This window comes from Gavia stellata, chromosome 13, assembly GCF_030936135.1.
Source record: "Gavia stellata isolate bGavSte3 chromosome 13, bGavSte3.hap2, whole genome shotgun sequence".
NCBI lineage: Eukaryota > Metazoa > Chordata > Aves > Gaviiformes > Gaviidae > Gavia > Gavia stellata.
Window position 1 is genome coordinate 24,812,539 of NC_082606.1, and position 14,718 is coordinate 24,827,256.

Consider the following 14,718-nt stretch of genomic DNA (forward strand, 5'->3'; position numbering starts at 1 on the left):
CTTGGTCCAGCTCAGTGCCGGAACTGTGGCACCGGGGAGGGGATGCGGATGTCCTGCCCCTTCTCCAGCCGCCGCTCACAGTCAATCAGGTAGTTCACACCATCTATCACCAGCTGCACCAGCTCCACCTGCACCAGAAACACACACGTCCTGACTTGGGGGCTGTCCTGGGAGCCATGCCAGCAAGGCACCTGGCTGTCCCCACTGTGCGAAAGGCAGGCGCTGCCACCCCCAGTCCCCACACGCTGGCCCCAGCACACGGCCCGGAGCTGTTTGGGTGCTGCAGACCTGTCATGCACATGTGCTCCAGAACCTCCCTCCCCAAAAGCACCTCTGCCCGGCACCCACCTCTGACTTCCCCAGCCGGTCCAGGTTGGAGATGTCGAAGACGCTGCCAGTAGCCGCAGTGTCCACACCGCCTGTCCCACGCTTCTGTAGCCGGAGGTTCTCCAGGATCTTAGCGAAGCGGCTATCCTGGTGCCCAGAGAAGGTGTCAGTGCTCAGAGGGACCATCAGTGAGGGAGGCAGGGCTCTGCAGCCGACTGCTCCCTGGCGCAGCCCTCCCGCTGCTCACAGGACCCCGTCAGCAGGCTCATAATCCCCACAGGGAGCCCTGCCCTGAGAAGACCCAGGTTGTCATCTGGGACCCCGGCCCCTCCAGCCGCGGATGCAGGCAGGGCCTCGACCGTACACTTCCTGAGGGAACCTGAGTGAGGTCCAGGGCCGGGTCCCGTGCAGTCCTGCCCCTCCTGCGTGGCTGGGCTCCCTGCACTCCAGCAGCTGAGGCTCCCCGCAGCTATGGCCTGGCTCCCCACAAAACTGGCCATGGTAATACCTTGCTGAGCAGTGGCAGCTTGATGTGGACGCCTGCTCGCAGCCCGGTACCCAGGTTGGAGGGGCAGGTCAGGATGTAACCCAGCCGCTCGTTCCACATGAACTCCCAGCCTCGCTCCTGGATTAGCCGCTCCACCTGGGTTAGAGGTACAAGCAGCCATTCAGCCCCCAGCCATGGTGTGCCCAGTCCTCAGCACAGCACTCCTGCCCCTCGGGTGCTGCCCAACTCCAGCTGAGAGCAGGGGGCCAGCCCCACAGCCGCCCTGTGTGCTCCTGTCTGCCTGTCCTCAGAGCTGGCACAGCAGGGGCTGGCCGGTGCTCACCTCCTTCAGGCCCCGACAGAACCGCTCGAAGACACGCTTCATGTTGCCACCCTTCTCCATGGAGATGATGCGCGTGTGGTCCTCCTCGTTGATCCAGATCAGGAAGGTCTTCTCATTGTTGTGCCTAGTGACAGGACAGTGTTTGGCTGCACTGGTGGCCGGCAGCACCCCTGTGCCCACCCAGCCACCCATGCTAGCCCCGGCCATGCTCTTTCCGCCCCTGCGACCATGGTGCCAGTGCTGCCCTGCAGTCCTGGTGCTCTGCCTGCGCCCATGGCTGGGAGTGCATTGCCAGAGCAGTTCAGCAGCAAGGCAGACAGCCAGGAGATGCTCCTGGAGATGGGCCAGCGTTCATCCACACGCACCGCCACAGGCGATGGGTGCTGGCTCCGGTGCCATGGGCGCAGGCAAGCACTGCTGGGGAGGAGCAGCATGGTGCCAGCATGGTGGCAACCCTGCCTGGACTGGGGACAGGAGCGTGGCTCCTGCACCATGCAGGCAGCGGGAGGGGGCTGTGAGGTGTGGGGTGCACATTGGGATGCTGGGTTAGGCGGCGGCTGGAGCTGGGGACCGTGTGTGCTGTGGAGGTGTTTTCCATGAGGCTGCTATAAAGGCGCTGTGCCAGCGAGGGCGGTGTGGGCGACTGCATGTGCCGGCTGTCACTCCACGGGTGCGTGGGATGCTGCGTGGGATGTTGCACGGCTGTGCAGAGATGCTGGGAGGGAGCAGTAAGATGCAATTGTGGCAGGATAAGTTTGGGGGCAGGTAGAGTGTGCAGAGAGCCAGGAGGAGTGCTGGGGGTTGCCTCGGGAGCAGAAGGCAATTACAGGGTTTTGGCAGCCTAGAGTGCAAAGTGCTCCAGGATGGTGAGACCGGGCAGGATCGACAGCAGGGGCTGGCTCCAAAGTCCCACTTCTTAGGAGGACGCTGTGGCTTGTGCATGCAGCGTCTGGCTGCTGACTGCAGCGCACAAGGGGGTCCCAGGTCAGGCGCGAGCAGGGAGAGCCCAGCTCTGTGTGGCCATAGAGCCAGGGGTGAGAGCGGCCCAGGGGCACTGGTGCCGCATGCACTGGGGTCTGCAGTGTGGCGAGCATGGGGAACACGGGTGGTGGAACTGGGGCAGCTGGATGGACCAGCAGTGTCCCCCACCTTTCTGCCCTGCTGACTGCCCAATGCTGGAGCAGATCCTCACCAGATTCCTCGGGCGTCGGGCCAGTCCCGGGCCATTCCTGCTGCCGTCAGGAGCGGGGACACTGGCTTGTCAAAGAGGAAGTGGTCCTGGAGGGAGGCAGAGTGTGTGAGCTCATTAGAGCTGCACAGCTGGTGCCAGGGCACCCTGCCTCACCGGTCCCAGCCTGCCATGCAGGCGATGCACCTCGGCTGTCCCAGGCAGGACAAACATGCCTGCTGTCCCCACCTGTAGGCAGGATTCCCGGCCTTCCTGGCCAGGGAAGCAGAAGGATGATGGTGCACAGCCCACCCCATACCAGGGGCTGGTGGGGTGCTGGCCATGTGCCACAAGCCTGCCTTCCCCTGGGCACGGGCAGGGACATGGGGCAAGAGCCAGAGGGGGCTGTGAGCTGCTGGGGCTGTGTTCAGTGACCTCCATCCTCCCTTCCACCCTCGGCACCGTGGCGTGGCCTCGCTGGGGAAGGGAGACCTGGTTCTACAGGGCAGCGGGGCTGGGAGAGGAGGATACAGCCTCCCAGAGAGGCAATGCCGGGGAAGGGGTCCTGCTCTGGGGGCACCCAGGGTAGCTGGCCGGGAGCTGCACCAACTCACATCAATGAGCTGCTGTTGCTCCTTCTCCGTCATCTCGCTGAGGCGGTAGTACCGGCCCGCCAGGTCACCGGTGAGGCCGTTCAGTGCCTCCACGGCCACCTTCTCCACCTCTCGCCGCTCAGCGCGGGTGCAGGCTGGTGGCAGGCTCAGCCCACGGATGCTGCGCCCAGTCCGGACCCGGGACGAGAGCACATACCGCTCATCGAAGTGGCCGAACTTTATCTGGAACAGACATGAGCCATGGGACGCTTACGGGGTGGCACTGGTGCTGGCAGGGGCCCTGTCACCCAAGGCCCGGGGAAGGACCCTGTGCGCAGCACCACTGCCCGGCTCACGCACCTTGGTGGCGTCCAGGTCTGTGACATGCTTCATGGTGCGGGGGTTGTATCCGTTGTGCCGCTCCTGAATCACGGGGTCAAACAGGTCAGCAAACACCTGGAAGCAAGCAGGACAATGTGCAGCACTGCAGACCCAGCACCCCACGAAGCCCGGGCCATGAGCTCAGCACAGTCCCACTGCCAGCATAGCGGACGTGGCAGCAGGGGGGCCTCAGAGGGTGGCTGGGGGCCACAACGCATCCTGCAATGCAATGGCAATCCATGGGACTGATGCTGCCCCAGCAAGTGGGGCTCAGGGGCAAGGAGGAGGAGGTTGCAGGGCTCTAGGAAGAGCTGCTCAGAAGGAGCCCTGTGTCCCACAGGGACACGCTGGGGCTGGCCAATGGCTGGGCAGGAGGAGGTGGGCAGTAACATCCCAGGCTGCTGGATGTACCGCAGGTACTGGGACTCCTCTGACTGCTGCAGGCACCCTGGAGAGCCTGAAGCATGGCAGGGCTCCAGCCACCACTCACCTCGTAGGTTTCTTCATCGCCAGCTACCATGCCCACAGTCTTGATGAAGGGGTGGCCAGGGTTGTCAACGCCCGTCTGGATGCACTGGTCCAAGGTCCAGCCATTTGGAGTTGCTTTGTCACAGAGCCTGGCATAGATGGCTGGCGTCAGGTTGCTGGCCATGCAGTTGTTGTGTTTCCGCAGGTCAGGGTACTCAGCACTGTGGGAGGAGAGACTGATGAGTCCTTTGGGGCCAGGGGACACCAGCGCTTGTGCCCTCACCCCACAAAGACCCTCTGGGCAGGTGTGGTCAGGGGAGCTCCGGGGAGGGAGGTCAAGCTGCTCTGCTTGTCCACACCGGCAAAGGCCAGCTGGGAGTGGGAAGGCAGTCACTGGCATTGCAGAGTGAGGGCAGAGAGCAGCCGGAGCTGAGGGCTGACATTGCCACAAGGATAAGAGTCCACGGGCAAATCTGGACCGGCTGTTAGGGTGCGGCTCCTTATCAGCCGTGTACCAGGGCCCCGGGGTTGGTGGAGCTTGCCAGGCAAGCGGCGGTGGCCACGTCAGCCACTGCCCTGCGCTGGGGCATGGGCAGCTGGCGGGAGCCTGTGTGCTGAGCTGCCAGGGTAGCCAGTCTGTGGAGGGGGGGTCTTGCTCCCCTTCTCCTCCCTGGGGCTGCCCCGACGTCAGCCCAAATGGAGGCTGGCTGCTCCCGCTGCCCCTTCTGCCCAGCAGCGGGGTCTGCCCATGCAGCGAGCAGAGGATCCAGGGCACACAGCCTGCGGGGGCCCTGGTGTGTCTGGCCCCTGGGCCCCAGACAGGTGCACCGTCCCCCAGTCCCTCTGCCCCCCAGATGCCGCAGGGCAGCAGAACGGTTGACCCTGATCTGCAGCCGGTGGGAACTGCACTGCTCTGGCACAGTTTATTGTATTAGGGGGATGCTTTCCTCTAATCAGCTTAGTGGGAGTCTGTCTCCTGACCTCATTCCCACTTTAGCCAGGCTTTGTGCTTGTTCTGCGCTTGCGGGGGGATTGGCAGGGCAGGACCCCGACAGTGCTCTCCTTGGCCAAATCCCTCCTGCTAGGAGGTGGTGCCTCCGCTTGCCTCAGTGGGACAGAACTGGCCCTCGTCAGCCCCGGCAACATGGCTGGTGGCCGAAGGGGGTCCCGCAGCCCTGGGGACGCCTGTCTCCTCTCTCAGGAGGGGTGCTGCCTTGCGTGTGGGAGGGTCCACGTGGGAGAATAGGAGCTGGGGCTAGTGCAGGTCCAGGTCGGCGGGAGCAACAGCCGGCCACCATCCCCAGCAGCGAGTCCTGGCACCCTCCCAGCACTCAGGTCCTGCTTCTGGGCTGGGCGTCTGCACAGGGCGCTGGGTCTGCCTGCCAGCGCCCGGCCCCCGCGCTGCAATGCAGAGTGCTGTCGCTGCTGCCGCCTCCTCCCCTGCGTCTGCAGGCCAAGGAATGTGCGTTGGCCCTTCGCCTACAGCTTGGTTACTGCTTGTGGCTTCCTGCGCTTTGCAGAAAGAAAGGGAGGTAGGGCTTACATTGTCTGCTTGGCACAGGGAAGCACTGGCGGCTCCAGCCTGGACCAGTGCAAGGAGGCGTTTGCTCCAGGCAGGAACTCATCCCAGGCCATGCAGGCTGAGGGCTGCTCCCCCAGCCCACACACATATCTGTGCCGTGTTGAGATGTTTCAGTTCAGAGGCTGACTTGTCGTACATGGGACGCAGCCTGCCCCAGCCTCCCCCACTGCTCCTGCCCCTGCCATCAGCTGGCTACTGACCCATGTCTCCCCAGGGAGATTCTGATCAGAATGGGACACTTGGACAAGTTCCTTCACGGCCCCCAGCACAGCTAGTGCTGCCTGGCATGCCAGGACCACAGCCTGCCGTGCTGTCCACCCTGCTGGCAGTGGACTACGGCCAGAAAGCCAGCAAAGGTTGCTAAGGGAAGCAAGATTACTTCCAGTAAGCAGAAGATTGCTGTAGGTTTAAGCATGCTGCCTGCTATGGTCAGTCCATACCTTCACCGAGGTGTTCAGAGAGTCCAAAACCCTGAGAGACTACGGCCCCTGCCTGCAGGGTCTGTGCCGGCTGCAGTACTGATTTAGCTCCTGGTCTGAACACACCCTCCCCCAGAACAGCCCTGAATCGCAGCCAGCAGATCTGGGGAAGCTCTCTTCAGCCTTTCTAGAGCACCTGAACTAAGCTGGATGGTGCCAGGATCAGCGGCAATGCAGGGATGAAAGTGCTGAATGCTCAGTGCTGTGTTCACAAGCGCTGCCCCGCAGAGCCAGGGCAGTGATGCAGGGGAGACTGCCCATCCCTGCAGCCGGAGCTGCATCCCGGGGCTGGTGCGGGAGGGCTCGGGCAGCAGGCACTGTGCTCCCACTGCACTCTCCTGGGTCTCCAGGTGTCCTCTGCCACAAGCATGAAGGCGGCACTGCACTTGGCCTTGCTGGGACTGCCTTGGCCCCTTGGTTTTTGCCCCCAAAGCTGTTTTTTGAATTACGATGCTTTCAGCACCATCTTGATCTGCTCGAGGGTGGGAAGGCTCTGCAGAGGGAGCTCAACGGGCTGGATCGATGTGCCGAGGCCAATTGTATGAGGTTCAACAAGGCCAAGTGCCGGGTCCTGCACTTGGGTCACAACAACCCCATGCAATGCTACAGGCTTGGGGACGAGTGGCTGGAAAGGACCTGGGGGTGTTGGTCGACAGCCGACTGAGTATGAGCCAGCAGTGTGCCCAGGTGGCCAAGAAAGCCAATGGCATCCTGGCCTGTATCAGAAACAGTGTGGCCAGCAGGAGTAGGGAGGTGATCGTGCCCCTGTACTCGGCTCTGGTGAGGCCGCACCTCGAATACTGTGTTCAGTGTTGGGCCCCTCACTCCAAGAAGGACGTTGAGGTGCTGGAGTGTGTCCAGAGAAGGGCGACGGAGCTGGTGAGGGGTCTGGAGCACAAGTCTGATGAGGAGCGGCTGAGGGAGCTGGGGTTGTTCAGTCTGGAGAAGAGGGGGCTGAGGGGAGACCTCATCGCCCTCTACAACTACCTGAAAGGGGGTTACAGAGAGGTGGGTGTTGGTGTCTTCTGCCGAGTGACAAGTGATAGGACAAGAGGAAATGGCCTCAAGTTGCGTCAGGGGAGGTTCAGACTGGATATTAGGAAAAATTTCTTCCCTGAAAGTGTTGTCAGACACTGGAACAGGCTGCCCATGGAGGTGGTTGAGTCCCCATCCCTGGAGGTATTTAAAAGACGTGTGGATGAGGCGCTTAGGGACATGGTTTAGTGGTGGACTTGGCAGGGTTAGGGTAAGGGTTGGACTTAATGATCTTAAAGGGTCTTTTCCATCCTAAATGATTCTATGGTTCTATGATCTTTTGTTCCCGGTGCCATGGGGCCGAGTGATAGGGTGGGCTACCCCCAGACTCCTGGCCGCAAAGGCTGGAAGCGTCTTCAGCGGAAGGTGGATGTCTGCCAGGAGCGTGACTCGGCGTGGGCACTTCGCTACCACCCGCGCTGTCCCGCAAGGCAGCTCAGCGCTGCCATCCTGTCTGCGACCTCGGGGAGCAGCTGCCTGCAGCAACTACCCTCTCTGCCCTTGCGCAAGGAGGTGCTTCACCTGGGAGGAGACGTGCTAAGCACTCAGCAGATATTATTAGTCTACCGGCTGGGCAGCCTCTCCTGGAGCGGCAGCTCCCTGCATCTCCCCATGGCTCTTCACCACTAATACAGCAGCCTCCAGTGCCCTTCCTGTTGTCACCGGCTCTGCGGGTGCCCACGCTGACGGCAGCCCCTGCCGCACGCAGCCTCTGGAGAGGTGTGAGGCCGCGTGGGGTGAGCGGCGTGGACCCCGCGTGGTGGCAGCAGGCGGGAGGAGCTGGGTGCTGGCAGGTTGCTGCTGGCAGCGGAGCATGCGGCTTGTTCACGCAGGGAGGAGGGGGCTCGGGCTTTGTGTGGAGATGCTTTGGCGAGGAGCCCCAGCGTGACCGTCCAAACGTGATGCCATGCCTTGTCTGGGACCCCGCCTGGCAGCAGGCACATCCGTGCCCACGTGTCCTCTGGGGGGGGTGCCCGTGCGCCCCCCAGCATGGCCATTTGCACTGCAGCATCTCTGACACGCGGCCGTGGAGTGCTGCTCAGATCCCTCAAGGCTGTTGCCAGTATCTCTCCTTATTTAACTTAAAGACTAGAGGAGCAAAAGCCCCAGGTGGATTAACTTGCCCCTGCAGAGCGGGATGCTGGGGCTCACCCCTGGGGCTCTGTCCGGGCTCTTTTCAAGTGTCAGCAGTATCACAAAACCGTTCCCAGCTGAACAGACCCTCCCAGGAAGTTCATTTTAGAGCTTCTCAGCCACATCCCCTACCTTGATTTCATCCCCTCCTCCAGACTCAGCTCAGCCCCCTCCTTCCCACAGATGGTGCCTGGCTGTTCCCCCAGCCCTGTCCTTGTTTTCAGCATCAACGTTCTGACCTGCTGATTTTCCCCAGCCGCCGATCCTGCCACAGCAATGCCTTTGCAGCACGGCCAGCTTGGCCCCTGCCCCTAGCCACAACAAGGACACAGCCGGTGTTTTGTGTCCAGGTTTAGTGGGGACAGGCCAGCTCTCCCCAGGCCCCGGTGCCCTTGCCTGCAGGAGCAGGACACGGGCAGAGTGCCTGCCTTTCTCACGCCAGCCACAGGTCTCACAGGTCCCAGTGTTTTTCCCTCACCATCCTCACTCAGTGAAGACCTGATGTCCGTGGCCCTGCAGTCGTTCACAAAGCTTCAAAATACAACCCTCATGGGAGGTGAATAAGCAATAACATCCAGCCTTCATCATTCTTCACACTCGCTCCATTTCCGTCCCCTCGTTTCTGTGGCCCGACCCAGCACGTCTGAGCCCCCAGCGCTGGCTCTCAGCACTCAGCTTTCTGCATGAGCAGGGCTCTCAGCCTGCAATGCAGCGCAGAGCCGCTCTCTAACTGCACGGTGTTTGGTGCAGGGAACACAGCAGCTGCGTGTGTTCGGAGCAGTAACATGCTTCCTCCTTCGCCACCGCACTCCTTCACTGCGTGCAGTCTCTGCCGGTGTCAGGATAGGGAGGAAAACCCGCTCCTCGCGTTCCTGACCTGCCTCTGAGCGGTGCCAGGCTGAGCAGCCGGTGCCAGTGCAAGGCAGAAGGACCAGCTGGTGGCTGCCATGTCCCTCTCCCCTCCCGGCCCTGTCCCTACCCTGCCCAGTCCTTGTGAGGCACAGGCAGCTCCCGCCTCCAGCCCTCGCCTCCTGCCTTGGCACTCCACGCTCCTCGGGGCCAGTCAGCCTCCAGGCCGGACCTGCCTCCACCTCTCCCAGCCTCGAGGCCCCAGCTTCCTTATTGGTATGGCAAGCGGCGGTGAGCGGAGCAGCGGTAATGCCTCCGCCCGCGGCAGCAAAGCACCTGGCCCTCCTGGGGCGCAGCCGGGCTCCCCGGGGCAGCCCTTGGCAAAGAGCAGTCCGAAGGGGGAGTCACACGAGACTTTCTGTGCTGGAGCTTGAACCTTGGCACCGCTCTGCAGCTGTGACACTTATCTGGCTTAAGGGATCAGGCACAGGTTGTGTAAATAGGGCCAGCAGCTCTTACAGAGCCAGCGTTACCCTGAAAGCACCCCTAAGCCAGGCCACGGCCATGCACGTGCCTTCCTGGTCCGGCTCAGCCCCATGCCCACCTCCCAGGAGTCCTGATTGCGTATCTCAGGGCTCATCTTCATCCAAAATTTGCCCGCAGGCTGGGAGTTGCCTGCTCAGCACCTGCGGGCCCCTCCAGTTCTCCCTTTAAAAACTGCCCCTGAGATGGAAGGGCGAGGACCTGCCAGGAAACCTTTTCTTTTCAATAGAGAAGTCCCTGTCCCTGTCCCGAAGGCAGGCGCGTGGGAAGGCTGGTACAGCCAGATGGGGTCGGGCCAGGAGCCGCTGCCAGCCCCCGGGGGCCGCGGAGGAGCCTCCGTCTCTGCTCTGACACCGGCTCCTGCTGATGGAGCTCCTGGGTGTTTTGCCAGGAGGAGAAAACGAACCCTTTTGCTCTGTCCTGTTCCCACCAGGGCACTGGCAAGTCTTCCCTGGCTCCTCCGGCCACTGGGCCGAGCCTGGGGTACGTCCTCACCCACGCTGGCTGTCCCGGTGATGCTGCCCCGCCACGCCACCCCACCTCCCCGGCAGCCCCCAGCCCCGTCCGCCCCATCAGCCCCGGAAAGGTCCCCCAGACGCCAGCCCTGCTGGCAGGCACTTGTCCCCCTCCCGCTCCCGCCTGCCCCGGGCTGGCGGCGCAGCAGCTCGTCCCCGCGCTCCGCGACCACCCCGGGCCGCCGGCAGTCCCAGGGCTCCCGGAGGGAGGCCGGCACCCGGAGCTGGCTCCCGGGCGCGGGGGTGCGCCCGGGGGGGCCCCGCAGCTCGCACGGCCCCAGATCAGCGGGGGTCCCATGGCGGGGCCCCGCGGCAGCCCGGACGGCGCGGGGGGGCCCAGCGCAGCCCCGACGAGCCGGCCCCCGCGGGTCCGCGCCCAGCGCCCCGGCGCGGCGGTCGGGGCCGCCCGACCCTGGGGAAGGCCGGGAAGGGCGCGGCGGCCCCGCCGCGGCGGCGCCGGTGCCCTTGGGCGCGGGCACGGCGGGGCCCGCGGCGCCCGTGGCCGGCGGCCCGAGGCGGGGCGGCTCCATCCAACACGGCCGAGCCCCCGCCGCCGCGCCGCCCGGTCCCCGCCTCCGCCCGGGGCCCCGGCACCGGCGCGGGCTCGGTTCCTGGGCGTCCCGGCCACCCCCCGCCCGCGGACCCGCGGCGTCCGCGCCGCCGCCCCCACGAGCCGCCCCGGGACCCCCGCCCCCGCTGGGGCTCGGGGGCAGCCCCGCGCCCTCCCCCGTGCCGGTGCCGGTGCCGGTGCCGGTGCCGGTGCCGGTGCCGCGGGGACCGGCCCCCGCCCGCCGCCCCCCGCACGTGCGCCCCCACCGCCCCCGCCCGGTACCTGGGCGGGTAGCGCCGCCGCTGCCGGTCGCCCGCGCTGACCGTGTCCCGGGCGAGCAAGAAGCCGGCGGCGAGGGAGCCGGCGCCCACCATGGCCAGGAGGCCGGCGGAGCGGCGGGCGGAGAGGGCGCGAGCGAAGGTGCTGGCCATCGCGGAGCGGCGGCGCGGCGGAGCGAGCGCGGCGGGGCCGGGAGGCGGACGTGAAGGGAATGGGAATGGGAATGGGAACGGCGGCGGCGGCAGGGTGCGCGGGGGGCGGGGAGTCGGCCGGGCACCGGGGGGGCCGCGACGGCACCGCCACCTGCTCGGCCGCCCCGCCCCGCCCCGCCCCGCCCGCCGCCCCGGGGCCGCCGCCGCCTTCAGCACCGCGCGCCGGACAGCGCCGGATGGGCGGCTGCGCCCGGGCCGGGCCGGGCCGGACGCCGCACCGGACCCCGCACCGGACCCCGGGCCCCGGGCCCCGGGGCACAGCACTGCGCAGCCCGTGGCGGCGAGGGTGTGGCCGGGGCAAAGTCCGCGCACCTGGAGCCGGGAGCGGCGGGGCGCGGACCCCCGCAGCGACGGACGCGGCTCCCCGACGGCCCGGAGCCGCGCGTGGCACGCGGCTCGGGATGGGTCGCGGGGCCGGCGGCCGGTTCTCGGCGGCCCGGCCTGGCGCGGGTGGCGGTCACCGGCCCTCCCGCCGCGCTCCGTGCCGCTGCCCGGCGCCGGGCGCTCCCTTCGCGGCTCCCGCACGCAGGGACAGGGCGGTCGGCCCGCGCACCCCGTGCCCGCGGCGGCGGCGGGGCCGCACCGGCGGGGCAGGGAGCGCGCCGCGTTCCGCCGCCGCAGACCCCGGGGGCGCGAGCGGCGGCGGGTGCTGCTCGGGGCGCGCTGCCCGGCTTCTCCGGCGCACCGGGAGCGGCCGCCCGCCACAGTCGCGCCTCCTGCCCGGGGTCCTGCGGGGCGGGGGCGGCGCGCGCGGCGCGGTTGCTGTGGTAACGCGGGCCCCGGCGGCGCTGCCCGTGCCCGGCGCTGGGCCCGCGCCCCACGTGTGCACGGCACGCCCGGCCGCGCAGCGGCCCCCGCCGCCGCCGCCAGGGGCCGCCACGCCGCGCCCGCCTGGCGTCGGGCCGGTCCGCCCCCCTCTCCGCCGATTGGCTGGCTGCGGCCGTCAGCAGGTCGTGATTGGCCGGCGGCAGCGCCGGCAGTGCAGGGTGCGCTCGGAGGCCGCAGGTGAGCGGAGGGAAATGGCGGCGCCCGGCGTGGCGCCCCCTGCTGCCGCCGGCGGGGTGCCGGGGCGTCCTCGGTGCGCCGGGCACGATCCCGATCCCGATCCCGATCCCGGTCCTGGGGCCGGGGTGGTGGGCAAGCGGCGCCGGGCCAGGGAAGGGAAGCAAAGCGGGGGGGGGGGGGGGCGGGCCCGGCGGCTGTCGGGGGGCGCCGGGTAGGTGGCGGCGGCGGCCCCCTGGGGAGGCGCGGCCCGGCTGCCCGGCGCGGGCCTGCCGCTCCCGCTGCCGGCCCGGCCCGCCTGCTCCTCGCCGACCGCCCGGGTCCCTCGGGCCCGGGGTGCCCGGCCTCTCCCGCCGCGGCCTGCCCCTCGGCGCCGAGCGTGGCGCGGGAGCTGCCGCTCCGTGGAGGGCCGGGCCGGGCGCTGTACGCGGCGCTGCGGCGAGCTCTGCCCGGGAGGGCTGGCGGGGCGGCGGGCGGGGCCGGGGCCCGGCCCTGCCACGGCTGAGCGGGCCCGGCAGCTCCTCCCGGCCGCTGCGGGGTCTCGCGGGGAGCGGGCGGCCCGCCGGGCTGCCGCGGGTTGGCCCGTCCGCGTGGGTGCCGCCCGGCCCTGCCGCGGTGCGGCCCCCCGCGCTGGGGCGGCTCGCCGGGGGCTGGGCTGCTTGCGGCCGCGCCGCTCTGCCCGCTCCGGGCCCCAGGAGCCGCCCCCCGAGGAGGAGCCGCCGCCCCGCTCCCCCGGGGCCGCTGTCCCGCCGCGCCGCTGCCCGCGGCCTCCCGCCTCCCGCCTGGAAGCCCCGGGGAAGGCGCCCGAGCCGGGCGGGTTGGGGGTTGTGTCTCCGTCGCCCCGGGGGGTGAGGAAGGGTAGAGCGGCAGCGGTGCGTTTGTTAATAAACCCTGGTGCGCAGTTACAGTCTCGGAGAAATTCTGGTGCCGGGAAGTTTCACACTTAACGGTCTCATGAATCTCATTAAAAAATCTCATTAAAAACAATCTCCTAAGGCAAGAATTGATCTTACTGCTACCGTTGCCATGTCAGCAAGATAACGCTTGCTCAGATGTAGAAGTGATAAGCCAAGAGGTTTTTACTGCATTTGCAAACAGCGTTGTCTAGCAGAAGGAGCTCCCGGTCAGGAGAGATGAAATGTTTTCACTGTTGCTGTACTCTCTCTGGGTCTGAAGATGTTGATAGATTTGGAGTTACCGACAGTGCTGCTCGGACAGGCGGAACTGTACGGTTAGGAGCTTGGCTTCGGCTTCCTGGTCGTGAACACATTGAACTTCTATGTTGATAGAACGTGGAGAGCTTTCTTTGATACACCAAGTCCAAAGAGCTTTCAATTATTAACTCTGGAATAGGTGTTCTTTTTCTTCTGAAGCAGTTAATTGTCTATGATAAGAGGACACCTTTCACCTTTTGTACATAAGTATGTAATTAACCTTAATACAAATAGCCCTTGTGACAATGGGAGTAACTCTTTCGGCAAAGGGTACTTCACTGATCAAGGCCTAAACTTTCAGGGTTGTTTTTTTGTTTGCTTTGTTTGGGTTGTTTGTTTGTTTTTAGTGCCCACCGCAGTTCAACAAGACATTGCCAGCATTAGTATTTTAAAATGCCAGCTATGTGTATTCTTAAAGGTTACGATCCTGCAGATACTTGACCTGGCTTAAATCAGGCTGTGGGTAGTTAAGCTAAATCATCCTTGCAGCCTGTCTGCATGCAGCGGTACCCCATACTCCTTGGACCTAATGCTCCTTGGGGTACGCAGGCCTGGTCTCCGCTCCGGTGCCACACTGAATACAAAGTTAATACAAGACCTGGTCATACCTTCTCTCTTAAATTTCTGGTACCTCAGAAGTGGGGCACAAAGAATAAGTCTCCACTCTGGGAACATCCTTATCTGAACACTGCCAAAATGATCTGCTGGGGAACCGGAAAACAACTTACTGTCTCATTTCTTATCACTAATACAGGGTAGTCTAGGGTGCTGAATTAGTCCCAGGACACTTAGAGGCAAGGTCTATGGCTGAGTTTCAAGTTGTGTGTCAGCAGCTTCTGGTTACGTGATTATGGTAACCTTTGGTATATGATTGTGTAGCATATCAGAGCTGCCCTCCTTGGAAGAGAGTTCAAAAATGTCTTTAGCTGTAGCGGCTGGTGTGTACTTCCTCATGTATCTGTGATGGGATGAGCAAGTCTGACTATTCCGTACCCAAAGCCAGAACCATCTTTACTTCCTCTGTGTGTGCGCCAGAGCCGTGTTAATGCTTTAGTCTCTCTTGGACAATACAGCCAGCAGCCTTAACTCAACACTTAATTTTCTTGCTGTGATTAGTGAAAGGTGAAACCTGCAGCACTCTCAGCAAGTGGGGACTGGTCTGAATGTATGACCTCTAGGAGCAGTTAGCTCAGGAAGTAATGAGAATGATGCGGAACCATCAGCATTGCGTACTGTCAGCGCCTCTCATAGGTTTGAAGAAAAGAAGTACCGGTGCGGTGGTGGTGTGGGCTGAGTGCTGTACTGGAACCTCGCTGGTACTGTTGCTGCAAGGGAAGTTGCCACCTTCCTGGCACATAAACTCTTTGACAGCCCAGCACTAGAGCTGATTCAGGTGTGGTGGCAAAACCTCATATTATTAGCCTTTGATACCAGAATAGGGCTCAACTTGCCTGTTTCCCTTTAAGAGCAACAGTCTGTCTGAGTTTTAGATGCCTTAGTTATGCCTGTGGCTAAAAGTTCTGTTTCATCAAGACTCTGTAGTCTCTCTTGGTATAA

At 64.5% G+C, this 14,718-nt stretch overlaps 1 protein-coding gene across 1 annotated transcript; it reads right to left on the reverse strand.

Annotated features, from left to right (window-relative positions):
* Positions 1 to 11: 11 nt before the first annotated feature.
* Positions 12 to 10,885, reverse strand: CKMT1A (creatine kinase, mitochondrial 1A). Its single transcript, XM_059823967.1, has 9 exons — positions 10,737 to 10,885; positions 3,790 to 3,988; positions 3,279 to 3,374; positions 2,940 to 3,161; positions 2,350 to 2,435; positions 1,158 to 1,281; positions 836 to 970; positions 349 to 474; positions 12 to 128 (listed from the first exon to the last, which is right to left on the reverse strand). The coding sequence occupies exons 1-9, from the start codon at positions 10,883 to 10,885 to the stop codon at positions 12 to 14; spliced, it is 1,254 nt and encodes a 417-aa protein (XP_059679950.1).
* Positions 10,886 to 14,718: the final 3,833 nt, after the last annotated feature.

Excerpts from the sequence above, each read along its gene's own strand:
- CKMT1A (XM_059823967.1), bottom strand. The coding sequence starts at position 10,885 with ATGGCCAGCACCTTCGCTCGCGCCCTCTCCGCCCGCCGCTCCGCCGGC. Across the intron at positions 3,162-3,278 it reads CAGACCTGGACGCCACCAAG|ATAAAGTTCGGCCACTTCGA; the intron begins GTGCGTGAGCCG and ends TGTCTGTTCCAG. Across the intron at positions 2,436-2,939 it reads AGCAACAGCAGCTCATTGAT|GACCACTTCCTCTTTGACAA; the intron begins GTGAGTTGGTGC and ends GCCTCCCTCCAG.